At 36.1% G+C, this 26,944-nt stretch overlaps 1 protein-coding gene across 19 annotated transcripts in view; it reads right to left on the bottom strand.

Moving 5' to 3' along the window:
- Nucleotides 1-26,944, bottom strand: part of LOC127855428 (transmembrane protein 198-like) — a 268,058-nt gene that overhangs the window by 169,596 nt on the left and 71,518 nt on the right. For 8 of the 19 annotated variants that reach the window (XM_052390979.1, XM_052390983.1, XM_052390986.1 and 5 more), the window contains one exon: nucleotides 6,980-7,331. The exons of 3 other annotated variants lie outside the window; for them this stretch is intronic. In XM_052390979.1, the coding sequence (XP_052246939.1) occupies nucleotides 6,980-7,205 (226 nt within the window). In that variant the 5' untranslated portion in view covers nucleotides 7,206-7,331. Of the gene's footprint in view, nucleotides 1-6,979; nucleotides 7,332-8,208; nucleotides 8,349-8,458; nucleotides 8,583-13,741; nucleotides 13,834-19,362; nucleotides 19,717-26,944 lie in introns of those variants that run through there. 8 more of the 19 variants (XM_052390977.1, XM_052390980.1, XM_052390990.1 and 5 more) reach the window with 8 other exon arrangements.

Here is a 26,944-nt window from a genome sequence, read left to right as displayed (position 1 = left end):
ATAGCCGTACCCTGCAACAGACAAACGGGATACTAAATTACCATAGCGATACCCTGCAACAGACAAGTGGGATGCTAAATTACCATAGTGGTACCCTGCAACAGACAAGTGGGATACAAAATTACCATAGCGGTACCCTGCAACAGACAAGCGGGATACTAAATTACCATAGCGGTACCCTGCAACAGACAAGCGGGATACTAAATTACCATAGCAGTACCCTGCAACATACAAGTAGTATACTAAATTATCATAGCGGTACCCTGCAACAGACAAGCGGGATACTAAATTACCATAGCGGTACCCTGCAACAGACAAGTGGGATGCTAAATTACCATAGCGGTACCCTGCAACAGACAAGTGGAATTCTAAATTACCATAGCGGTACCCTGCAACAGACAAGCGGGATACTATTACCATTGCGGACCCTGCAACAGACAAGCAGGATACTAAATTACCATAGCGGTACCCTGCAACACACAAGCGGGATACTAAATTACCATAGCGGTACCCTGCAACAGACAAGCGGGATACAATATTACCATAGCGGTACCCTGCAACAGACAAGCGGGATACTAAATTACCATAGCGGTACCCTGCAACAGACAAGCGGGGTACTAAATTACCATAGCGGTACCCTGCAACAGACAAGCGGTATACTAAACTATCATAGCGGTACCCTGCAACAGACAAGTGGGATACTAAATTACCATAGCGGTACCCTGCAACAGACAAGCGGGATACTAAATTACCATAGCGGTACCCTGCAACAGACAAGTGGGATACTAAATTACCATAGCGGTACCCTGCAACAGACAAGCGGGATACTAAATTACCATAGCGGTACCCTGCAACAGACAAGTGGGATACTAAATTACCATAGCGGTACCCTGCAACAGACAAGCGGGATACTAAATTACCATTTAATATGAGCCTCGCTCTGGAAACACGGAGCTTAATGCATGTGTGTAAAATGTTGACCCAGATAAGCCTGTGTAGTCAGCACAGGCTTATGATGGACAACACTTTCTGCCCACAATGGATTTAGGAGTTGTTCAAACGAAAAATTCCATAAAAGTCAAAGTGTTGTTCCTAATTAGCACATGCTGGGAAAACACTTTTATCACATGGATTAACCCCCAAACATGGAAAGCATTGCTAAACAACTTTATTCTACCATACAAACAATCAAGGAAGCTATTTTAATATACCCTCATAAAGGACAGTTTAAATATATGATTATGCTGGTTACATTCCATAAGCATTGAGTTTTTAAAATGCAAAAGGTAAATTTCCAATAATTATAACTGGCCTATGAGTCAGCAATCATTCACAGGAGTTTAATAAAACGGTCTCCAGGTGAAGTGCTTATACATGTATGCAGGGTTTATTCCACTACTTTGAGAATGGGGCCAGGTTTCTTTGGATTGTAAAAAAATCACAGCATTAAAATTGGGACATTGGGGTTGCTGTTGTTTAGCTAACAAATGTTTCAAATTGAGAGTAAAAATGTTTTCAATATTAATATATTTACTAAGGTTCAACACATAGAGATGGATGGGAGATGAACTAAATGGCCCAGGATTTAAATGAAACAAAAAACACTGGTAATATGTATATATTTTATATGTATCAGGCAGGGGAAAAAGTATTGATGTGACATTTGTTTAAGCTCATGAAGATTCTATTGGGAAGAATGTGTCATAAATGTATTTTTAAAGTCAAGATTAAGCAAAATATGTACTTGTATTCATTTGGGACACCTGGACATTGTAAGTGATCAACGTAAATGTGTGGTATGCAACCTAAATGTGTGGTATGCAACCTAAATGTGTGGTATGCAACCGAAATGTGTGGTATGCAACCTAATTGAGCCTCACTCTGTGAAAAAGGGGTTTAATGCATGTGCTAATCTGGGAAGACACTTTTAGCCTATACTGGATTTTTGTAAAGAAGGGTCTGAGCCCACTGCACAGGCTAATCTGGGACGACACTTTACGCACATGCATTAAACCCCTTTTTACAGTGAGGCTCAAATAATATCAAGAATGAATATCACTTAATTTGTTCTTTAATGCCCATTTAGAAGCAAAGTGAAAATGGGTATGTGCAAACAGCATAAAAACCAGAACAGCCGGCGACTAACTCGTAGTCTGTGCAGGGTTTATTCTGTTTGCTGCTCATCAGTATCTAAGGGTTGGAACTGAAACCTTTAAAACTTGGATCTAGTAAAAAAGGCCTTTAATATAATTTAGCTTTCTAAGGGAATACAAATGCATGAAAATACGTATCTAAGTGTAAAGAGTTAAATGCCCTTATTATGCTGGTGTTAGGATAACAGTTATTCCAAAGTAGTTTAGAAACCTTCAAAATATGTTGTCAAACTACTTAAAAGCTCTAAAAAAATTGTGTTCAGAAAAACAGGCATGTTTATTAATAAGTGTTTACAAAAAAAGTGAATATGTCAAAAATATGTAGTATAAAATAAGAAAAAAATTTTTAACAAAGAAAATAAGTACAAATAAGTGCAGTTATTAAACTATTGACTTGACAATGTGTGGTCACTATCTATATTATTCTCATCTATGTCAGTCATTCCGACAAAACATATTTATTTGCTGTCAGAGTGTCTATTTGAATTGATCATTCTTCAAGATGATGTATCTGTTTTGTATTTACTTTAACACATGTTGTTGTAGATGTATGTTAATAACGATTATCTCTATATGCAGCGATTTTTGCCCAATTGGGAAAAGTACTGGTACCAACCCAATTGTGAAAATTGTGTGTGAAAAACCCTAAAATTGGGAAAATTTGCATCGAGAAATCTTCATATTGGGAAAATTGGTGTTATTAATTTAATTTGTTGCTCCCAAATACTTTAAAATTGATAACTAAGTGTTGTCAAGTTGTCTGTACTATATTTACTTAGGTTCAAGTCATAGAGCTGCATAGGGAAACTTACTTAATGTTATTTAAATTTAAAACAATTTTTTTTTTAAACCTTCAATTGGGATTATTGGGAAATTTATAGTTTTTTCCTAACTGGCAAAGTGCCGTTTACCGGTACTTTATAAAGAAGGAAAAAAATCGCTATGGTTAAGTCAAAATAAAGTTTTCTTTTCTGTTCTGCATTATTTCTGTATTTAGGATGAAACACTTTCTTTGACCATCCCAATTAATTGAAAACACAAAAAGGAATACCATTATGCTGTCTGTTTATTTGTTAAAAGCACCACTTCTGGTTTGATAGCCCTTGAAACACAAGGAGAGTGCATTCTTGACATGAAACATTCACTGTATTATCTAACATCACAGCCGTCCTAAATCAACTTACATTATCACTAATAGCTTTCCCATGTAATTGACAGCCAATCTGTCATTTTAGGCTTGGATTAATTAGTCAGCAATTAGATGGAAAATAGAGCTTTACAGCTAGGTATGTAAATGTAACACAATCAGTCATGTGGTATATACATAAGGTAACTTACAGACTGGTCAAGCTTTTACTGTAAATCATTTTCGACAGGGAGGTGATGAACACCTTTGTCTATTTTATGGTGATAGAAAAGTATGTATGGGCTAGGCATTGTGAAAAGGGGGTTTAATGCATAAGCATTAAGTGTTGTTAAAGATAAGCCTGTGCAGTCTGCACAGGCTAATCAGGGATGACACTTTCCGCTTTTATAATATTATTCTTTTACAGGATGACTGTTTTTGACCAAAATCCAGTTTTGGCAAAAAGTCACAGGCTAATCTAGGATAACACTTTACACACATGCATTAAACTCCCCTTTTACATAGAACGGCCCATATTTTTTATAACAGGGAAATCCTCTTTCACTTTTTTCTAGAGGATTGTGGTTGCGCCATCCCATATTTTATCATACATTACACATCAAACACTTAAACAGTAATTGTCACATGAATGACATCAAAGAGTTTTTGCTACTCATTGATTGCTATTGATTGATATTAATTGCTTGTATATGGAAGAAAATCAATGGTTTCCCTCGGCAACTTAAATATTGGTGTTGTTTCCAACTGAAAAACCCCGAAACTTGTGTAACTTCGTGGTGGATTTTTTTTATGCTGAAAGGGACCTTTATGAAAAAATTTACAAAATTATTTAAAAAATATTCAGATTTGCAAATTTTCGTTGTTGTTTTTTTGCAAGTAAACAGTAACACTGAACATTTACCATGCTCTAAAATATCCATTATAGGCATCTTTTCATGATTTAAAAACCTGAAAATTATCAATCGTTACAAACGCGAAATGATTGTATAATTTGGAAAGTTCTGTTGTTATCGCTTTTTTTTTGTTACACGATGATTGCTTAATACAGTGTAAAATACCATCCGTAATTATGTCAGAACGGATGGTCCGGTTAAAGAGTTAGTCTTTTACTCCAAGGGTCAGTGGCTCGAGCCTTAGAGTGTATTACTTTTTTTTCTTTCTTTAATTTATTTTTTAATGGAACTCTATAGTTCCAATGATTACATTTATAAATTTAAAGCATTTAATGACAAACTTGAAAATATGAAAAAAATTGTGACAAGGTCCTTTTAAGGTTATAATTGCTTGTTATATAAATTTGACATTTGAAAATACAAAATCTTTCTGGAAATGGCAAGGTGCAAAGCCCCAACAGACAGGTAACATGATTATTCAGATTATTTGATCTGTCAAGAATTTGTTGATTTGCAAAGTCCAAAGAATTTCTTAATTCCTTACATCCAAAGATTTTTTAAAGTAGGAAATCTAAAGAATTTCTTAATTAACTTGATCCAAAGAATGTCTTGATAACCTAAATCCAAAGAATTTCTTAATTAACAACATCCAAAGCAATTGTTACTGTGACACTTTCAATTAAAATGTAAATAATGGTCTTTTCATTTCCATAGGATTTTTCCTAATACATGTATTAATTAAATTGCAAAGAATTTCACACCTTTTGTTTTGACAAATCCGACGGGACCTCAGGGCAGAGGTGTGTGTGTGATTGATAACCAGTATAATATTTATTATTATGCTTTATATTATATTTGCTGCATGTATACACTGATAAATAAACAATAATAACCAATAATAAGGTAAGTTTATAATGTTTTGAAATGGAAAAGGATGCACCTTTAAACATGTTACATGTACTGTGACTCAAACAAACTTTCCTGAGGAAGGTTGTAATGTTCTATCTCAGTGTCACACCTGGTATTGATCACATCAACAAGAAAATATATGGGCTGTGCTCTGTGAAAAGGGGGTTTAATGCATGTGCCTAAAGTGTCGTCCCAGATTAGCATGTGCACTTCGCACAGGCTAATCAGGGACAACAATTTCAGCCTAAACTTACTATTTGCTAAGAAGATACTTTTTTAAACAAAAGACTGCACAAGCTAATCTGGGACAAATGCTTCAAACCCCCTTTACACAGAGCATGTCCCATATTTTTAGGGAAATCTATGATCATGTTTTTATGATTTTTTATGGAAATGCCTTGAAAATGAAGTTTTTTTTTGTCTTTAATGATGACAGAGATTTATTTAGATAGGCTTTCATTTTTTAAAGAGAAACAAATATTTTTTTTTTATCGTTAAGAAATTAGATGCTGTTGTTGTTTACATTTTAGGCCTTGTATACACCGTTGGCTAAAATGCAAACCTGAAAACTGCCCCACATCCTAGCAGTCCTGAGGTTTCAAATGAACCGGAATCATTTTCAAAATAAAAAAATAGTTCATTAATTATCACAAAGGTTCTTGTTTATTTTAAGGAAGATAATTGTACAAAGTATGAGAGTTTTGTAATGTTCACAGGGCTTTACTAAAGAAATATAAGGACATTTGACCCGCCCTCATTGCACCCAAGTTTTTAACCGAAAGGAACCATTTTCAAACGTAGCGGAGATAGCATTAACAAATGTTCTTCTCAAGTTTCAAGAAGATTGAACATAAAAAATGTAACTTCAAGAATGTTCACAATGTTTCAATATAGCCATGTAAAGAAAACTGCCCTGACCCCTATAAATTATATTTTCAATGAACCAGAATAATGTTTGAAGAACTAGGCCAAGACACCATTACAACAAATGTTGTCTGTATTTTTCAAGAAGATTGGGCAAAAATATGACCTCTAGAGTTTTGACAAGCTATTCTTTAAGTTTGATCATGTGACTTATATTTTGACCTCAAGTGGTCCTGTTTCCAATTGAGATATCAATACTTGAAAAAATGTTCTGACCACGTTTCACATCGTCGGATACCCACGACTTATTAATTCCTTACTCTCCAGCATAAGCCGTGGGACAATATAAGCAATACACGCAGTTTTGACCTTAACTGTAACCTTTCAGTAGACCAACGAAATCGCAGTTTACAAAAAGAATTTCGCTTTGGAGGTTTCAATGCTTCGCCTGGATAATTGCGATTTGATACACCAAGCTTTTCCATCCACCTGTCCGAGTGATTAAAAAGACATCGCGTCCATGTAAGAGACTAGAGATACTTTTACTCTGATAGTCGTTTAGATTCTCAATTTTAAAGTATACGCATGCACGACGAAATTCCATTCCTACGGACGCCGCAATTTTGACAACAAACCCGAAGTATCTATAGTACGAGTTGTATCATTGGTAAAAAATATCCTCATGAAACCGTGAGACATCCAATGAATTTACTGGATTTGACACACCCTAAAACGGTGAAAAGAGCTCGTTATGTCCCACGGGTCGATAAAAGGAGAGTAACGGAATTGGTCGAACGTGGTAATCCGAAGATGCATGTTTCATAGACATTGGCAAATAAATGTGATCTCAAAGTTCCCATTAGTAACAACAGCAGACAATATTTGTAATCACAAGTTCATCATGAGCATCGTTGTGCTCAAGTGAAATAAAAAAAGGCCAGTGATTCCTGAATTTTCAGTGCCAAAATGGCCTATTTCCTTGTTATAAGTTACATTAAATAAACTTTACTCACCGAAAAAAGTGTATAAAATCCCAAACAGGAAACAAATAGCACAGGTCACTGATGTGGGGATATCATAGTTAGTGTTAATGACATCACATGACGTGACATTCCACAGTTTCCCAGGTGACAGCGTAGTGGTCATATTCAACATGAGCACTGTATACGCCTCCGATGTCATGTCGGGGTGTTTTAGACGTGCATCAAACTCCAGGCTACTTAATTCCGGTTCTGCCATTTTACTTGTAGGTTCAAATGGCTTTTGTAGAATGAGCACTATTGTCTTAATGGTTCTTCTGCTAAGAAGATTTTCAGCAACCAAATAATGAGGGGTGGATGCATTTCTGTTCAAAGGCTGTCAAGTCTGAAATGAAAAACATCACATTTCTGAAAAAGTTGTTGAATAAAAATTGAGCTTTTCTCTGGGAAAACAACATTGACTGCAAAGGTTCATCAGGAAGGGCACATTCGCTTCTATCGTCTTTTTAAAGTTGTTTCTTAGTGAAAATCCAGTTTCACATATAGTGTTGTCCCAGATTAGCCTTTGCAGACTGCACACACTGATCTACGACGCAGTCCGCACAGGCTTATCATGGACAACACTTTCCGCTTTCATGATATTTTTCGTTTCAAGTAGCTCCTTAGCAAAAATCTAGTTTAAGCCGAAAAGTGTCGTCCATGATTAGCCTGTGCCTACTTCACAGACTTATCTGGGATAACACTTAGCACACATGCATTAAACCCCCTTTTCACAGAGCGCAGCTCAAAATACAAGACTATGGACTCTTGGAACTAGTTCTATCACTCTTCTGATGAAAGATACTCTGAGAAATAAAATCTGTCAAATGCCAACACTATGAATTAAACCCAACTGCTACTATTCCGAAGAAAATTCACACAAAATTACTTGCTTATATTGTTTATAGTATTGAAAGAGAATGCAACAACAGTTATTGTGTTGCTGTTTAAAGTTCACATAATTTTCTGGTCATTTTATACTTTTTATCATTTCACTTACAAATCATAACTATGCAAACAATACAATTTGAACTAATCCAATGAGCAATTCCAAGACATAAATATATCAGATGTGATCATACAGAATCTTAAATCTGTTAAAACACAAGATGAATTGACAGGAATCTTTTGATAAACTTACATCCATAGACAACAATGCATAACACTTGATACCTGCTTTGATAAACTTACATCCATAGACAACAATACATGACAATTGGTACCTGCTTTGATAAACTTGCATCCAAAGACAACCTAACACTTGATACCTGCTTTGAAATAAGAGATGTGATTTAAAATTGACAATTTATCCCTTTATATATATGTGTCTCATATATGAAGAGACTGAGTGACAGACATAGAAAGAAGACAATCTGACATGTTTGTATTTAATGGGGATGTGCTAAAGCCTATTCTGATTTAATTATCAATCCCATTTAATCATTAACAATAACAACTCAATCAAATAGGAACCTTTCCTTTAATCCTCAGATCAATACCATGTGCAATAAACGTAACACAAACATTACACATTATCCAAGCACAGTAAAGTACATAAATACATCCATAAACATGAAGTGTATTTTCTCCACTGGATACAGAACACTCAATATCAACATTAAATAAACAGTGTTGAAATCTTGTAATCCTGTTAACTACTTAAATTGTTTTTAATCCCAGGCATTTATCAAATAATCTTGCAGGGAATAAGTAAAGGTTATTTTTACCTAATTCAAATGTGTGAAAAGTTTAGATACACAAAATAAGACGTAATAAATATTAATTAGAATCTAAATCTTTTCACGTTTTGGTAAATTGACAAAATTAACAAAAATTGTTTCAGATTTGCAAATTGTTGTTGTATTTATGATATTTGTGAGGAAACAGTAATACTGAACATTTACCATGCTCTAAAATGTCCATCATATCCATCTTTTGACAATTTAATAACCTGAAAATAATAAAGCGTTGCAACCAGAGGGCCTGATAAGATGCGTATTTGCATACAATACGCATGAAAAAAATGAAAATACACATGACTTAAAATTTTGTTGAGTAAAAAAACTCCTGGCTAAATTCGGATTACACATCGTGTGCAATTTCAATGCGTATTCGCCATTTATATATGCATATAAATTCATGTAAACATGACTGGTTCCCGTCATTGTGTCCACACTGGTAAACAGGTAGTGACATCGCCATCTATGTATAGAATGTGGTTTTCGACCTAATTTACTCCTCATCCAGAACGGTATCATTTCAATTTGGCCCACGATAAAGGCTGATGTTGACACAACAGGCTCCCTGCTGCATTGTTGAGAATCGATGAACGCTTATAGTGAAAACATTTAGCAACACATTCGATAAAACCCGAATCGCCCAACTTCAAGCATATAAGTTTTGCTATCACTTCATCTTGTGTGTGGCACTATGAAACAAACTTTTTCCTTCAAGCACTTTTTAAATGGCAACCGAAATACACATATAATAAACAAGTTTTACGGATACCACCCGCTTACCATTCAGATTACGTGACTAAGCACATGTTTAAACTGTTAGATATATTGAATCCGGTTTGCAATCAATGAATTCACTTAAATCATAATGTACATGCAAAGCGAAAACTTGCTGTTTGCTTGTTTTTCATATGACCGTCACGATCTGTGCCGTCCTGACCGGCAGTCTCTGTTCCGAAAGCGCTTTTTATTTTGTGACGCATGCCGCAGCGTCTGCATGTGTTTGTGTTTTATTGTCATGTAAATAAAACAAGGGACAAAATTGTCACAAAACCAGGTTTTCATTGTGAAAAAAAAATCTGATAAAGGGAGAAAACTCAAACTGAACTTTTGAAATGACCAAAAAAAATTAACCCCCTTTGTAAGTGTTTTTTTTTTTTTAAATCTATTTTTAGTCGTGGCGACCTTGACATTGGAGATATTGACGTGATTCTTTCGTGGGACACACCGTCCCATGATGGTGAACAAATGTGCCAAATGATTTTAAAATCTCACAATGAATGACATAGTTATGGCCAGGACAAGCTCATTTATGGCCATTTTTGACCTTTGAACTCAAAGTGTGACCTTGACCTTGGAGATATCGACGTAATTATTTCGCGCGACACACCGTCCAATGATGGTGAACAAATGTGCCAAATGATTTTAAAATCTGACGATGAACGACATAGTTATGGCTCGGAAAAGCTCATTTATGGCCATTTTTGACCTTTGAACTCAAAGTGTGACCTTGACCTTGGAGATATCGACGTAATTATTTCCCGCGACACACCGTCCAATGATGGTGAACAAATGTGCCAAATGATTTTAAAATCTGACAATGAACGACATAGTTATGGCCCGGACAAGCTTATTCCGCCAGCCCGCCAGCCCGCCAGCCAGCCAGCCAGCCCGCCAGCCAGCCAGCCCGCCCGCATTCGCCAATCTAATAACCAGTTTTTTCCTTCGGAAAACCTGGTTAACAAAAAGTAATGGCGGGCCAATAAAAAATATGGTATATTTTTTTAAGTGGCTTGCCAAATCAAGACGGAAAAAGAGATTAATGGCTGTTTATAAGCCAAGTGCAAAAAACAACAGAAAAACTGTTAAATAAAACAAAAGTGATCGCTTTATTGTGTAAAAGACTGCTTGTTATAGTGAGTTAACACTACATGTACAATTTATTATTAATTCTGATCCTTTCAACATCAATACTTCTTAAAATTATCAGATTTTGATTTTTACTCATCAATTAAAAAATTCATGAGTGAAATACCCCTCGGCTGAAAAAATTATCTGGAGCTCTGGTTGCAACGCAAATGGATTGAATAATTTGGAGAGTTCTGTTGTTGTGGTTATATTTTGTGACACTAGAAGGATTGCTTATATAAAGTATAAAATAAATCACTCAATGTATCAGAGCACAGATGGCCGAGTGGTCTGAGCGTAAGACTTCTACTCCAAGGGTCAGTGGTTCAAGCCCAGTTGAGGGTTTCTTTTTTTTCTTTCTTTAATTTTGTTCTTGTTTTTTTACTGGAGCTTTTTAGATCCAATGTTTACATTTATCAATATAAAGTATTTAATGAAAAGGCCCCTTTAATCAATATTGTTCATGGTGATAATTAATTTCTTATAATATAAACAAAGAGATAATAAAGCTGACCAAGCAGGAGATACCATTATATTATAGAAATGTAAACAATCAAGTTATAATCTCTATCACACTTTGCAAAGAATGGTATAAATTGTGCAATATTGACTAAACAATTACTCAATTTACCATTAATTATATTTTTTATTGATTGGATATATGCCTGTTATGTTATTTTACATTTGAAAGTAAAAGTGTACTAAAATTATTAGCCTATTAACTTATAAAAGTTATTGATTAAAGCTGCAGCACTTTCCTTTTAAATAGTGTCAAGAAACCTCTTGAAAATAAATTAAAAATGTTGAACATATAAAGCATTGACATACTACTGTTTTGAACACTAAAGTTGTTTGGACATCAAAGTGCTATGCCACAATGCCCTTTGTTTACACAACAGCAAACAACTGAGTGCCTTCAGCGCTTTGATTTACATATGACCAGATGATGATGCAAGTTTTGTTACAGCAAAAAATGACTATCATTACTAGGTCAATGTCGGACAACATTGCATACCACTTCAAAAGCACCATATCAATGTTCTATGCCTATTATCTGATAAACTCTGATAGTGGTCACCATCTGATGTCCCTAGCACAGAAAATGAAAAATAAACATGTACCTCTGATCCATAAATAATAACTGTTCAATGCTCCAGCTAGGATTTTAAATGGGCAGGGGAGGGGGGGGCTATTTTGTCAAAAGGGCACTTTGGACGCGAAGTATTTTGTCAAAACGGCTCTTTCGAGCGCGCGGGCGTATCTGGAATGCTCCCTGTTGCATATTAATTTATTCTATTAATAATTGTTAGAATATATTATTCCAATTATTATTAAACCATTCAAATAAAATGTTTACCATGAGGAATCCATTAATTACAATGTAATAAGAGATTTATTAATTATCATATGTCCAAAAAAATAATAGTAAACGGCAGGGTGGGGCCTCGGAAGTGCAGGACAGGGCTTCGGAAGGGCAGGACAGGGCTTTGGACGGGTAGGACAGGGCTTCGGACGGGCAGGGTGGAGCACCCTTCCATTCAGCCCTAGCTGGGGCAGTGAACTGTTGATCTATAAAACTCTATGTAAGAGACCACAAGGCATAGTTCTTAAGTATATCTTATAGGAAATCTCCTTTTCCACACACACTTATACATAATATACAAATAATTATGTGTATAATATCATTATACCCATTGCTTATTTACACAGTTAAATATTTGTTAAATAATGTTGAATACCTTGTAGAAAAGAGATTATGTGGAAAAGCTGGACAAAAAAGTCTTATTCCAAAAACAGTTTAAAAGTGAATTAACACTTCTACCCAAAATAAAATGTTTAAAATATTGGTCCATTAATGTATTATTGTCATTTGAAATCTGTAAAGTAAAATAGCATTTGTAGTTTTCAATAATTTGATATATTTTGTATTCAACTGTCTTCTAGCTGATTGTAATTATTCAACACTATTCAAACGAGTATAGATTTGTTGGTAAACATTAATACAATAAAAACAAGGGCTGTTTGTAAAAAATGCATGCCCCCCATATGGGCTCTACGTTGTAGTGACAGCCATTGTGTGAATATGTTTTTTGTCACTGTGACCTTGACCTTTGACCTAGTGACCTGAAAATCAATAGGGGTCATCTGCGAGTCCTGATCAATCTACCTATTAAGTTTCATGATCCTAGGCATAAGCGTTCTTCAGTTATCATCCGGAAACCATGTTAATATTTCGGGTCACCGTGACCTTGACCTTTGACCTAGTGACCTCAAAATAAATAGGGGTCATCTGCTAGTCATGATCAATGTACCTATGAAGTTTCATGATCCTAGGCATAAGCGTTCTTGAGTTATCATCCGGAAACCATTTTACTATTTAGGGTCACCGTGACCTTGACCTTTGACCTAGTGACCTGAAAATCAATAGGAGTCATCTGCCAGTCAATACCAATCTACCTATGAAGTTTCATGATTCTAAGCATAAACGTTCTTGAGTTATCATCCGGAAACCATTTTACTATTTCAGGTCACCGTGACCTTGACCTTTGACCTAGTGACCTGAAAATCAATAGGGGTCATCTGCCAGTCATTATCAATCTACCTATGAAGTTTCATGATTCTAGGCATAAGCGTTCTTGAGTTATCATCCGGAAACCATTTTACTATTTCGGGTCACCGTGACCTTGACCTTTGACCTAGTGACCTGAAAATCAACAGGGGTCATCTGCGAGTCCTGATCAATCTACCTATCAAGTTTCATGATTCTAGGCATAAGCGTTCTTGAGATATCATCCGGAAACCATTTTACTATTTCGGGTCACCGTGACCTTTGACCTAGTGACCTCAAAATCAATAGGGGTCATCTGCGAGTCATGATCAATGTTCCTATGAAGTTTCATGATCCTAGGCCCAAGCATTCTTAAATTATCATCCGGAAACCACCTGGTGGACCGACCAACCGACAGACCGACATGAGCAAAGCAATATACCCCCTCTTCTTCGAAGCGGGGCATAATAAAAAATATGAAAACAAGTCCCTTAAATATTGCGAAATAATGGTTGCAAGGCACAAATCAACAAATACCCAGATGTCAAGCAACATTTCTCTCACCTTGGTGTTGACAAGGAAAAATAAATCCAACAATTATCTTAAAACAACAAGATTTCTATCAGCTGGTGTGTATAAACATGTCCGACCTAGAAGATAAAAAATGATGGATTGAATTGCTAACCTGCCAACAGGCATTAACTGTGCACAGTGTAGACAGCGATCATTAATTAGTCATTACTGATTACTATTGTGTGTACAGATCATGCAGTAGAAATAAATCAGCCTCACTTTAGGAAAATGGGGCTTAATGCATGTGCTTAGTTAAGTGTTGTCCAAGATAAGCAGACTGCACAGGCTAATCTGGGACACAATTTTCCACAGGCTAATCAGGGACACAATTTTCCACAGGCTAATCAGGGACACAATTTTCCACAGGCTAATCAGGAACACAATTTTCCACGGGCTAATCTGGGACACAATTTTCCACAGGCTAATCAGGGACACAATTTTCCACAGGCTAATCTGGGACACAATTTTCCACAGGCTAATCAGGGACACAATTTTCCACAGGCTAATCAGGGACACAATTTTCCACAGGCTAATCAGGAACACAATTTTCCACAGGCTAATCAGGGACACAATTTTCCACAGGCTAATCAGGGACACAATTTTCCACAGGCTAATTAGGGACACAATTTTCCACAGGCTAATCAGGAACACAATTTTCCACAGGCTAATCTGGGACACAATTTTCCACAGGCTAATCAGGGACACAATTTTCCACAGGCTAATCAGGGACACAATTTTCCACAGGCTAATCAGGGACACAATTTTCCACAGGCTAATCAGGGACAACACTTTCCACCTAACCAGGATTTTTGCTATAAAGAGACTTTTCTAAAACAAAAAAATACTACAAAAAGTAGAAAATGTTGTCCCTGATAAGTCTGTGCGGACTGCACAGGCTAATCAGGGGCAACACTTTAAACAAAGCATTAAGCCCAGTTTTTCCAGAGAATGGCTCAAATAGGTCTAACCTATGAAATAAAGAGTGATAGATTGAATTGCCAACTTGCCACAGGGAATTAACTGTGCACGGCCTAGGCAGGGATCATTAATTAGTCATCAAAGAAAACTATCCTGTTACAAAAGGCAAATTAATTACATGCCCATGTATACAGTTCATGCAGTAGAAATAATTATTTCTTCATTGGGAGACCAGGTTAAATTTGAAACTCTTAAATTAAGGACTGTTTCAGATTTAATTTATTCAAATATTAACTTTGTTAATACAAATTATCTTTGGTCCAAATAATTTGATTGTCAGGTTCTCATACGATTTGTGCTTTATCCATAAACATTTAGGACAGAAAACATTTAATTGTATCTTAAAGGTTGGAGTGGTGGAGTTCTTTCGTTATAAACCAATTCTTATCTACAAAAATGCACCTTTAAACAATTTAAAGAACTTTACCGAATGTTCTCAGCAAATCATTAAATCTTTAAACTATGAACTTTTAAAACCTGAGTGAAACATTTATCTCATTTTCCATTTGGTGGCATGCAAACAAAGATGAGTGCCATTGGATTGACAGACTGCCTTATCTGCAGGGACAAGGGCTGATGTTTCCATCTGCAAACACTGAAATGGCTCATGAAATGACTCATGAAGTTTAAAGGGGCCTTTTCACAGATTTTGGCATTTTTTTAACTTATTCATTAAATGCTTTATATTGATAAATGTAAACATTGGATCATAAAAGCTCCAGTAAAAAATCAAGAAAAAAAATAAAAAAAGGAAAAGAACATTGCCCGGAGCAGGGTTCGAACCAGTGACCCCTGGAATCCTGCCAGTGCCCTGAAGTAAAAACGCTTTAGCCTACTGAGCTATTCCGCCGAGTACACATTATTGACGTATTTTATACCTTATATAAGCAATCTTCGTAGTTTCACAAAATTTAACGACAAAAACAGAACTCTCCAAATTATTCAATCGTTTCGCGTTGCAACGCATTATAATTTTTAGGTTTTAAAATCGTCAAAAGATGCATATAATGGCTATATTAGAGCATGGTTAATGTTCAGTATTACTGTTTCCTCACAAATATCATAACTAAAACGAAAACTTACGAATCTGAAACAACTTTTTTCAATTTTGTCAATTTACCAAAGCGTGAAAAGATCCCTTTAAGATTTGCAGTTCAAATGATCTGTGCTCTTCGCAGGCTCAATGAATGTTGGTAAAGTGTGGTCCAAATTTCACCTGTGCAGTACACAGGCTCATCAGAAACGACACTTTCCACCTTGACTTGAAGAGACTTCTTTCAAAAGAAAAATTCCACAATCGTGCAAAAGTGGCGTCCCTGATTAGCCTGTGCTCACTGGATCACAATTTCTGAACATTCATTAAGCCCAGTTTTCCAGATAGGGGCTGATATTTGCAACAGCCATTACTGACAATGACTCATCAATTTCACGATTGGAAGTTTGTAACCTTAAACCACTTAGATACGCATTTGTAGTCCCTTAGAAAGTTATATTTAATTTAAGACCTTTCTTACTAGATTCAAGTTTTATAGGCTTCATCTCCAAACCTTAGATACTGATGAACAGCAAACAGCATAAAACCTCAACAGACTGCGAGTTACTTGCAGGCTGTTCTGGTTTTATGCTGTTTGCACATATCCGTTTTCACTTTGCTTCTTATGAGGGAAAGGGTTGAGCCCAGTTTTCCAGATAAGTGCATCTGCCAATATTGAAAATGACTCATGAATTTCAATATTTGTAGTTTAAAAAGAGCATATTTTTACTTTACCCAGCATAGCTTTCTTATGACTGGTGATAATAAAGATTCAAGCTTTAAAATCCAATAATTAAACAATAGTTCCTACCATACACTACGCGACCTGTGATTTTTGCCGCGATTCTTGATTCCGAGCGACAAGAAAATAAGGGTGATGTCTCGGCAACCGTCGCGCGATGTATCTCGCTGTTACGCAATCAGCGCGTATCACTGCAAATCACCGCGAACCGCCGTGGTTCACCTTTTTAAGAGATTTACATTAAGGGTTACACTACATTACATGTACATGTAACATATATGTATACACTTAATTATACATTGCAATAATAAAGCTTTTGTTGTTGTTGTATGCAATGGGCGTATTAGCTAAAATACTCCCGTTCCGACATGAACGTGATGAAGTAATGTCGGAAGCTTTAACGGCTCCAAATTAACATAACAGCGCAGAAGAATGATCATGCAATAATTATTTTACATAACATGTAAGCATTATTTAACTAATCGCATTAGCAGAATGTTTATTAAAACTTACAATCAATTATATTCCAGGCCCGAATACACTACCACTGTTCAAATTCCATATTGTTGCAATATACGTGTAGCGAAGCACTGTGTAAATTGAAAGTTGCATAGTGTTTCGTCATTGGTCGGTTATAAATACCTTGTTTCTCTACATGGTATTTGATTTCGATGAAACTAATAATTTGGTAATTTACAAGAAATATGATATAAGTTTTCCATTTAAACTTTGATCTTACCGTGTGTGTTTATTGACGTTATTAATTATGTTAATACTTATTTTTGCATTTCATTAAGAATTATTACGTGTAGCCCTTTTGTTAACAGTGTTTAGCAAAATATTTGCGCCTTAAGACACGGAAAATTGTTAAAGTAACACTTTCATTTAAAGGTTAAATGTAATCGGTAGATTACATCTAATTATTTGGACTAAAATATGCTATACTTATTTATTTTCTGCTTCAGGCTCCAATGCGGATAACTCGTGTTACTCGCGTTACTTTCCGAGCCTTGTACATACATTCACAATGCTTGAAAAGCCGGAAATCGGAAATACATTACTGTGCTATTTTTAAGTACATGTTATTATTACATCGTGGTATATAATTTGTTGTTATTACATCATTGCCTATATATTAAAGCCGTTAAACATTGTGTTTGTTTTGCTGAAAAAAAACACGAGTATATCAACGTAGCACTTAGCGTTCGCAGAGTTCAATAAATTTATGATGATGTATAATGTACATGCATTTCTCTGGGTTTTCACGCCAAAAACAAAAAACCCTCAACATTTGATTATTTAGTGTGTACTGTCCAGCGGGTGATAATGTTTGTTCAAGTGTCTAATTGGCATTCTTTGTACGTGTTCAAACTGTGAAAAGATGTGACAATCACAGAAACAACAAGATGGCGCTGCCATTTAAGTGCGATAATGGATCAAAGGGCATTGACAAAAAATAACAGTTTGGATATATTTTTCGGCGTTTACTCAGATGGTCTCTCACAACAAAAAAACTATACAAGTCAAGGTATTATGTTTTACTTCTATCAGTAATGATACTGATACGGCGTGTTTGATTTGAATTGACTGTAAAAGAAATATCAAATTGTTGGCGATATAACTGTTTTAAAAATACCAAAGAAACATTTAACCGAAATAAACAGAATTCAATGTTCTCTGCGCTACGCAGTTTGTATAAAAAATCAATACTTGCACACTCCTATACCTTGACCCTGTACATTGCCGCATAATTTTCGCACTCTTTTGTCGGGAAATATACATGATGACTATATTGAAAGCATTTGTAAACGTCATGTTAACATTAAAACATCGGAAGTGTGTTTCAGATTATAAATTTTTATTCTCATTTGGGAATTTAACGGAACATTTATACTTATGGTATATTTGTTTTGAATAGCATAATAATTTGTTACAATGCTTTACGTGTGAAAAAAATGTTTTGATAATATTATGCATTAATAGCACAATTTCCAGGATGAAAACGTTTTTTACATGAAGGCGTATGACGCAATAAAACGTTTTTTGTAAGATCGTATTGTATCAATCTAAATTTAAATACGCTCGTCCAATGAAAGCTGTGTCCCACATTATGCGCTGTACTTTTTACACTTCTGAAAAATGGCGTAGGCATATGGTTGTTTTAATGAAATTCTCACACATATTTACCGACATAAATGTTCAAGATTATTTTTTTATGTTGGGTTATCAGATATTTGTGAACATTAGAAGTGTTATGTACATGTATAAAGTTATCGATACGATTCGGTTTCTATGCATGAATTGGCGAGTCATCGTTGTCACTGCGATCACGGCGAATTGCGGCGAATCGCAGCGAATCACCACAACATTGAGGGGATTTAGCGCGAAGATTATCTTGCTCTCGCGCGACGTCGGAGTGACGAGTCACGTGAAATCGCGGTGATTTTCCACCCAAAAAGCAAAATGCCCGCCTTGACTTCGCAAATTAGGCAAAAATCACGGGTCGCGTAGTGTACACAAGTTTTGTTTACCGAATCTTTAAACCTATGATGAGTCATGGATTTTGAACACCTAAAGATCTTTGAATTCCATGTGCTTGGCACACCAAATGGTTACAAATATTTCCTTTGCGATGTCACCTCAATGCAATTGTTTCAAAACAAAACTTTTTATTGATCATACTTAAGAGCTGCTTGAAAACTGGGATAACTGAGTTGAGCAAAACAAATTAAAGTGCCATAAAAACAACACAAGTTAATATAGGCTTCAAGAGTATAAGGCTAACTACATGTACATGATAATTGCTTCTTTAAAGCTTTACAATTCATTTCTAGGAAATAAGAACACTTAAGTACATACCTAATTAAAGCGTTAGAAAGCCCAAACAATCAAGTTACAAAATATCACAGATAAGATAGTCCATGTGAACATATTGTTAATTTGTATAAATCCTTCAATTTCACTCAAGATCCTTCACAGCAAACTTCAAACCTCTCAAAACTAAACAACATAAATTATCTTTACTCCTGTCTTAAAAAAACACAAGCTTTAAAACAATAGCTGAAACGCATTCCATTCTCCATTCATTGGTTGACAAAGTAATTGGTGACTACACAATAAAGTATTCCATGAACACCTAGGTTCTCCAGCCAGCTCACCTAGTGTATTGCATCTCACATTATCTCAACATTTACTGGCCTAACATGCAGTATCAGCACAATATATCTTCACACATAATCAGCCAAGGTTTCCCATAATCATGAGCACACTCTCTTTGCACACTGCAAACATTAACTGACTTATTGTATAGACAGATCCTTTCATGAAACAATTGTTTGTTTACAAACAATATCTGTAAAACGTCTTAAAAAAGGCTGCCATGCTCAGATATATAGACTGCTTGTGATCTCAAACCACCACAATCGGCCAGATACACAGAAGCACTAAACTGGTAGAATAGTCCCAGGTCATTGACCCCTAATAATTCTGAAAGATGGTTTTATAGCAATTTTATGACTGCTTCATCATAAACCCCTTTGATAAAAATCAGCTTAGCTTCGCTATATGAATGTATGTTTATTCATATCTGTAACATCAAGATTTTGACATGTTAAATGAAACAGTTCATAGAATATTCTACAAGTAATTTTGGAAGTTAGAGCTGTTGTGAACAATCTCTCAAATATTCTTAAGTTCAAGCATACAATAATTAAATTTATCACATGCCATTATACCCTGTTTCCCATATAATATAACCATTACATATTTTTTTATATTACACATGTGTAATACAAAATTTTTAAGCGTTTTCATTGGCTTAGTTTTCGTGTATTGATCAATCGCATTTTGTTGTTTTGCTGAAATGACGCTGCAACGTCAAATGACGTCGGGAAATGTAAACAACATTCCGGATTTATCATTATTTTGCGTAAATATTTATTTAATTTGCTCATTTAAAAGCATGTGATAAAAAAGGTCTGACACTCGTCATATCATACCATATTTTATTAAACTCGCCAAAGGCTCGCTTACTAACGAAATTCCTGAACTTGTTTAATAAAATATGGTATGATATGATAACTCGTGCCAGATCCTATATAAGTAACAGCACATTCAAGTGCCAGTAAAGTTGTTAAAGACACCAAGTATGTCATGGGTTCTACCCAGGATAGCAGGAAATGGACTGGAGGGTTTCAATAAGCCTTAGGCTTTCGATGCACTAGAGCTGAAATAAATAAGACTAATGAAGATTTGATTTTAAATAAGACTTCTTGAGCGAACCCCCCCCCCCCCTCGGTGGTAATGTTTTTAAAACCAACTGGAACCGTTTTCTAACACAGCTTAAAAAGATAAAGATATCATTAGAATTATCATTAACAATCTTTTTTCTTAATTTGACCTTGTGACATAGTTATTTACCTCATGTGACCCAAATTCACACTCAGCCAAGATTTCATTGGGGGCAAATGTTCTGACCAAGTCTTAAAGAAGGTTGGACAATAAATGTGGCCTCTAAAGTGTTAGCAAGGTAAATGGTGACAACACAAAACAGAATAAAGGCAGTCACAAAAGCTTCTCATAAGGAAGTTGTGCTCAGTTCAGCTAAAAACAACAAATATTACCTACCAATCAGAAATAAAGTGCAATCTTAGTGTAACAATGATCTATCTGTTACTTTAACAAATGTTAGCTAGTTCATAATACATTGCAACTTTTTTTTAAAAAACAAACCAACTATGTAAGCAATTATTTTGTAATTATTCTAGTAATCCAAAACAGACACCCTTGGTGACCATAGATCATGATTTCTGCAGAAGCAGACGTAGTGCTCTCTCAGTTGATAATGTCTTTCCCACAAATCAAATCAAGCCATGTTTTATATGGCTCATCATTTTCATCAAATGTATATTAAAGCACACAGAATAGTCGACATCTGGAAATCAATGGTAATAGATGGTTATGTGTTTACAATCTAACCCTTGTTGTGCTTCAATTGAATTTGAAACAACAATGACCTATAAGCAAAAAAGATGTTCCTTTAAAAGATCAAACTGCCAGTCCTGTACATGTATTAGATAGGAGCCACATCAAACTGCCAGTCCTGTACATGTATTAGATTGGAGCCACATCAAACTACCAGTCATGTACATGTATAAGATTGGAGCCAAATCAAACTGCCAGTCATGTACATGTATTAGACTGGAGCCACATCAAACTGCCAGTCCTGTACATGTATTAGATAGGAGCCACATCAAACTGCCAGTTCTGTACATGTATTAGATAGGTGCCACATCAAACTGCCAGTCCTGTACATGTATTTGATAGGAGCCACATCAAACTGCCAGTCCTGTACATGTATTAGATAGGAGCCACATCAAACTGCCAGTTTTGTACATGTATTAGATAGGAGCAACATCAAACTGCCAGTCCTGTACATGTATTAGATAGGAGCCACATCAAACTGCCAGTCCTGTACATGTATTAGATAGGTGCTACATCAAACAGCCAGTCCTGTACATGTATTAGATAGGAGCCACATCAAACTGCCAGTCCTGTACATGTATTAGATAGGAGCCACATCAAACTGCCAGTCCTGTACATGTATTAGATAGGAGCAACATCAAATTGCCAGTCCTGTACATGTATTAGATAGGTGCCACATCAAACTGCCAGTCCTGTACATGTATTAGATAGGAGCCACATCAAACTGCCAGTCCTGTACATGTATTAGATTGGAGCCACATCAAACTGCCAGTCCTGTACATGTATTAGATAGGAGCAACATCAAACTGCCAGTCCTGTACATGTATTAGATAGGAGCCACATCAAACTGCCAGTCCTGTACATGTATTAGATAGGTGCTACATCAAACTGCCAGTCCTGTACATGTATTAGATAGGAGCCACAGCAAACTGCCAGTCTTGTACATGTATTAGATAGGAGCAACATCAAACTGCCAGTCCTGTACATGTATTAGATAGGAGCCACATCAAACTGCCAGTCCTGTACATGTATTAGATAGGAGCCACATCAAACTGCCAGTCCTGTACATGTATTAGATAGGTGCCACATCAAACTGCCAGTCCTGTACATGCATTAGATAGGAGCCACAGCAAACTGCCAGTCATGTACATGTATTAGATAGGAGCAACATCAAACTGCCAGTCCTGTACATGTATTAGATAGGAGCCACATCAAACTGCCAGTCTTGTACATGTATTAGATTGGAGCCACATCAAACTGCCAGTCCTGTACATGTATTAGATAGGAGCCACATCAAACTGCCAGTTTTGTACATGTATTAGATAGGAGCAACATCAAACTGCCAGTCCTGTACATGTATTAGATAGGAGCAACATCAAACTGCCAGTCCTGTACATGTATTAGATAGGAGCAACATCAAACTGCCAGTCCTGTACATGTATTAGATAGGAGCAACATCAAACTGCCAGTCCTGTACATGTATTAGATAGGAGCCACATCAAACTGCCAGTCCTGTACATGTATTTGATAGGAGCCACATCAAACTGCCAGTCCTGTACATGTAATAGATAGGGGCCACATCAATCTGCCAGTCCTGTACATGTATTAGATAGGAGCCACATCAAACTGCCAGTCCTGTACATGTATTAGATAGGAGCCACATCAAACTGCCAGTCTTGTACATGTATTAGATTGGAGCCACATCAAACTGCCAGTCCTGTACATGTATTAAATAGGAGCCACATCAAACTGCCAGTCCTGTACATGTATTTGATAGGAGCCACATCAAACTGCCTGTCCTGTACATGTATTAGATTGGAGCCACATCAAACTGCCAGTCCTGTACATGTATTTGATAGGAGCCACATCAAACTGCCAGTCCTGTACATGTATAAGATAGGAGCCACATCAAACTGCCAGTCCTGTACATGTATTAGATTGGAGCCACATCAAACTGCCAGTCCTGTACATGTATTAGATTGGAGCCACATCAAACTGCCAGTCCTGTACATGTATTAGATTGGAGCCACATCAAACTGCCAGTCCTGTACATGTATTAGATAGGAGCCACATCAAACTGCCAGTCCTGTACATGTATTTGATAGGAGCCACATCAAACTGCCAGTCCTGTACATGTATTAGATTGGAGCCACATCAAACTGCCAGTCCTGTACATGTATTAGATTGGAGCCACATCAAACTGCCAGTCCTGTACATGTATTAGATAGAAGCCACATCAAACTGCCAGTCCTGTACATGTATTCGATAGGAGCCACATCAAACTGCCAGTCCTGTACATGTATTAGATAGGAGCGATGCTCTGCAAAAACAGGGCTTAATGCATGTGCCGAGAGTTTTGTGACCTTGAGTCAGTCATGTTTCCATGATCTTCATACCCTGTATTGAGACAAAGAAAGACCTGGATTTCTTCCACTGGGTTTCTTCCTCTATATTTTTTCCTCTGAATTTTTCCTCTATTTTTCTTTCTCTGAATTTCTGCCTCTGGATTTCTTCCTCTGAATTTCTTCCTCTGGATTTCTTACTCTTAATTTCTTCCTCTGGATTTCTTCCTCATGATTTCTTCCTCTGAATTTTTCCTCTGCATTTCTTCCTTTTTTTTTCCTCTGAATTTTTTCCTTTTGATTTCTTCCTCTGAATGTCTTCCTCTGAATTCCTTCTTCTAAATTTCTTCCTCTGGATTTCTTTCTCTGGATTTCTTCCTCTACATTTCTTGTAGTGGATTTTTTTCCTTTTGATTAATATTAAGGCCACGACTTTTTTTTTTATTGGTTTACAAAAATTATTTTGAAAATGGTCCATCGGGCGGTCGAAAAAAAAAAAAAAAAAAACATCATTGGAAAAATAAGTTAATACTAATAACATCAGAACAAAGACATCATATCTTTTATAACCTTAACACAGAGACGAAAAATCAAATTATGCAATGAAACACATCTATATCTTCAAATGAAATGAGTCACCTAAAAGCACCTTTTGTAACATCAGGCAATTTTAAACACTCCATTAAATGACATGCGTTCTTCTCCCATTAAAACGAAAAACTGCGCTTCATTTCCGTAATTCGATGCGCACCATTACGCAATGCGATGCCCGTTGCATAAATCTTATATAAGATAAACTACTCATACACAAAGTATGTGTTTGCTCTTATTGGACTTATGACATCGTCCATGAAAAAAAATCGACGTAGATCGATCCCCGCGTCGTCGCTGTAATGTTTGTTAAAGTTGTTGTTGTCATGAAAACTCGTTGATTTACAACGCAAAACGTCTTATTTGAACTGACGCGAATTAATACAATCATATTTGTCAACTTGGCTTTTGCTTTATTTTGATAATTTAATCCAAAGTTTAATGTTAGCAAGTGTTTTTACTGGAATTGTAAACAAGGAGCCAGTTAGTCTTCCGAAAATGTGCAGTCTGTGTGAATTGACAGTTTGACGTCATCAAAGGAAAGCCGCTTGCTGTCTGAAGCAATAAAGCGACAAATTTCGCGCCGACAAAATTGGCTTCCTTTGTCTAGCAATCAACATGCCGAACCAATCGTGCGTTTGTTTCTCAATTGCAATCCTCCAATTTAATAATAGCACGTGCATAGCTCCGCCTTCGAATCTTTTGCAGAGAACGGAGGCGGAGTTTAACAGTTAATTGAGCTAGTATTTTACGCAAGTTGAGTTCCGATTTACCGAAATTACTCGGCCCTAAGCATTAAAACGACAAATACATTTATCAATGATTTTCCGAGATATACCGATTTGTTCCGATTTCCAAACTTTCTGTACAGTTCTTATAAACTATGGCGGACGTGTTTACAAAATTCCTAAACACATACATCGTAAATAATGGCAGTGTTTTATTGGATTATTTATACTAATTATCAAATTGCAAGGTAATACTTTTTTTATCTACTATAATATCGGGTTTGTTTAATATAATAAACATGTTAAACAATATAGTTGCGTCACAGACTCGGAAATAAATTTTGATGCGGTCGACATTTTACTGACGCTGATTTTCCTTTTGTCTGTAATTAAATAAATTTTGAGAAGTGCCCATAAAAGAACTGGTACATACTGTGTCACACTGAAAAATATCCCGATCTCTGTAATATATGTGAACCAATCGTTGATTGTACTTACTTGATTTTATTCGCAACCGTACTCAAACCGGATCGTTTTTTTTCTCGTTTCGCTCGTTTTTCAGTGCGGTCGGGAATAAAATATATAAAAAAAAGACGATTTTCCGATTTTATTTTTTTTCCCATTTTCCAAAAATTAGGGTCGGCGGTTTTGTAAACCAAGAAATATAAAAGTCGTGGCCTAATATTACTAGATTTCTTTGTCATGATTTTTGACGATGCTGAAACAGCATCGTCCAAGGTATCATAACCATCAAAAATTTTTTCACAATGGCGACCTATGTAAAAGACCGAGCCAGTCCGATAGAGATAACTGGATTTTTCAGTTACTTCCCTTTTGCATTCGCCACTGCGTAGGAGATTGCGCGTCATTGATAACATTCTCCAAGCAGAGTTGTCGTTCGTGTTTCAACATTCAACAATGGCCGCCCCCATGAGTGTCTCGATTCAAAACTTTCTTACTGCATAAATTGGCTTGTTTGGCTATTTAGAAGCTGTCATTTAGGATATATGAATTATTTATACACTAAATCTCCGCTTATGACAACAATAGTTGGAATTCGAAGGATATATACTCGATGTAAAGAAGGACTTTCTGGATAGTAACAGCTTGACACGGCAAAACTGGCATACTGGTATTTTTAGTTATCAATATAAGTCACATTGTGCTTTATAAATTGTATTCGAGCATTTTGCGACTTATTGAATGACTATGATACCCGATATCAACATTTCATCGGGGATTTGCAGATCACCAAGCTGTCCTGAAATTCAACATTGATTTCAATTCTTTACTGGTTCGTACTCTTTCTTAGTGTTAGTACTTTTTATCATTTTAAAGTTAAATGAACTGTGTCACAGTAAAAGAGACATCAAGGCGATTGTGGCCAGTTTGGATCTAGATCAGCCTGCAGTCGCTTGAAAGCTGTTTGCTTAAAAGCGTTTTTCTGACAATAACAAATAATGTAATTGGATACTGATTTGACTGCACTTTTCCTGTGACCTGGCTCAAATAATAGAATTGTCATTAATCAAATTTTTTATTTCGAAAATTAATCAATTGTTTTTCTTGTCCCTCGGGATCAATGACTCCAGCACTTTCCTGTTGAGAATTGAATACTGCTAAAGGCGATGCTAGGGGGCGTGAGAGATGTTGCACCTTCCATTATCGCTTGATTGTTCATTGTCGGCTCGGGTACTACATACATGTACCCCGGGTACTCTTAAGTATACTTACATGTATCCCGGGTACGATAAATATACTAAAATGTACCCTAAATCAGCCGTTGTCGACTATTTT

Source organism: Dreissena polymorpha, chromosome 13 (assembly GCF_020536995.1).
Source record: "Dreissena polymorpha isolate Duluth1 chromosome 13, UMN_Dpol_1.0, whole genome shotgun sequence".
Classification (NCBI taxonomy): Eukaryota; Metazoa; Mollusca; class Bivalvia; order Myida; family Dreissenidae; genus Dreissena; species Dreissena polymorpha.
The sequence above is the reverse complement of the archived record's forward strand: the minus strand, read 5'-3'. Positions and strand labels throughout refer to the sequence as shown.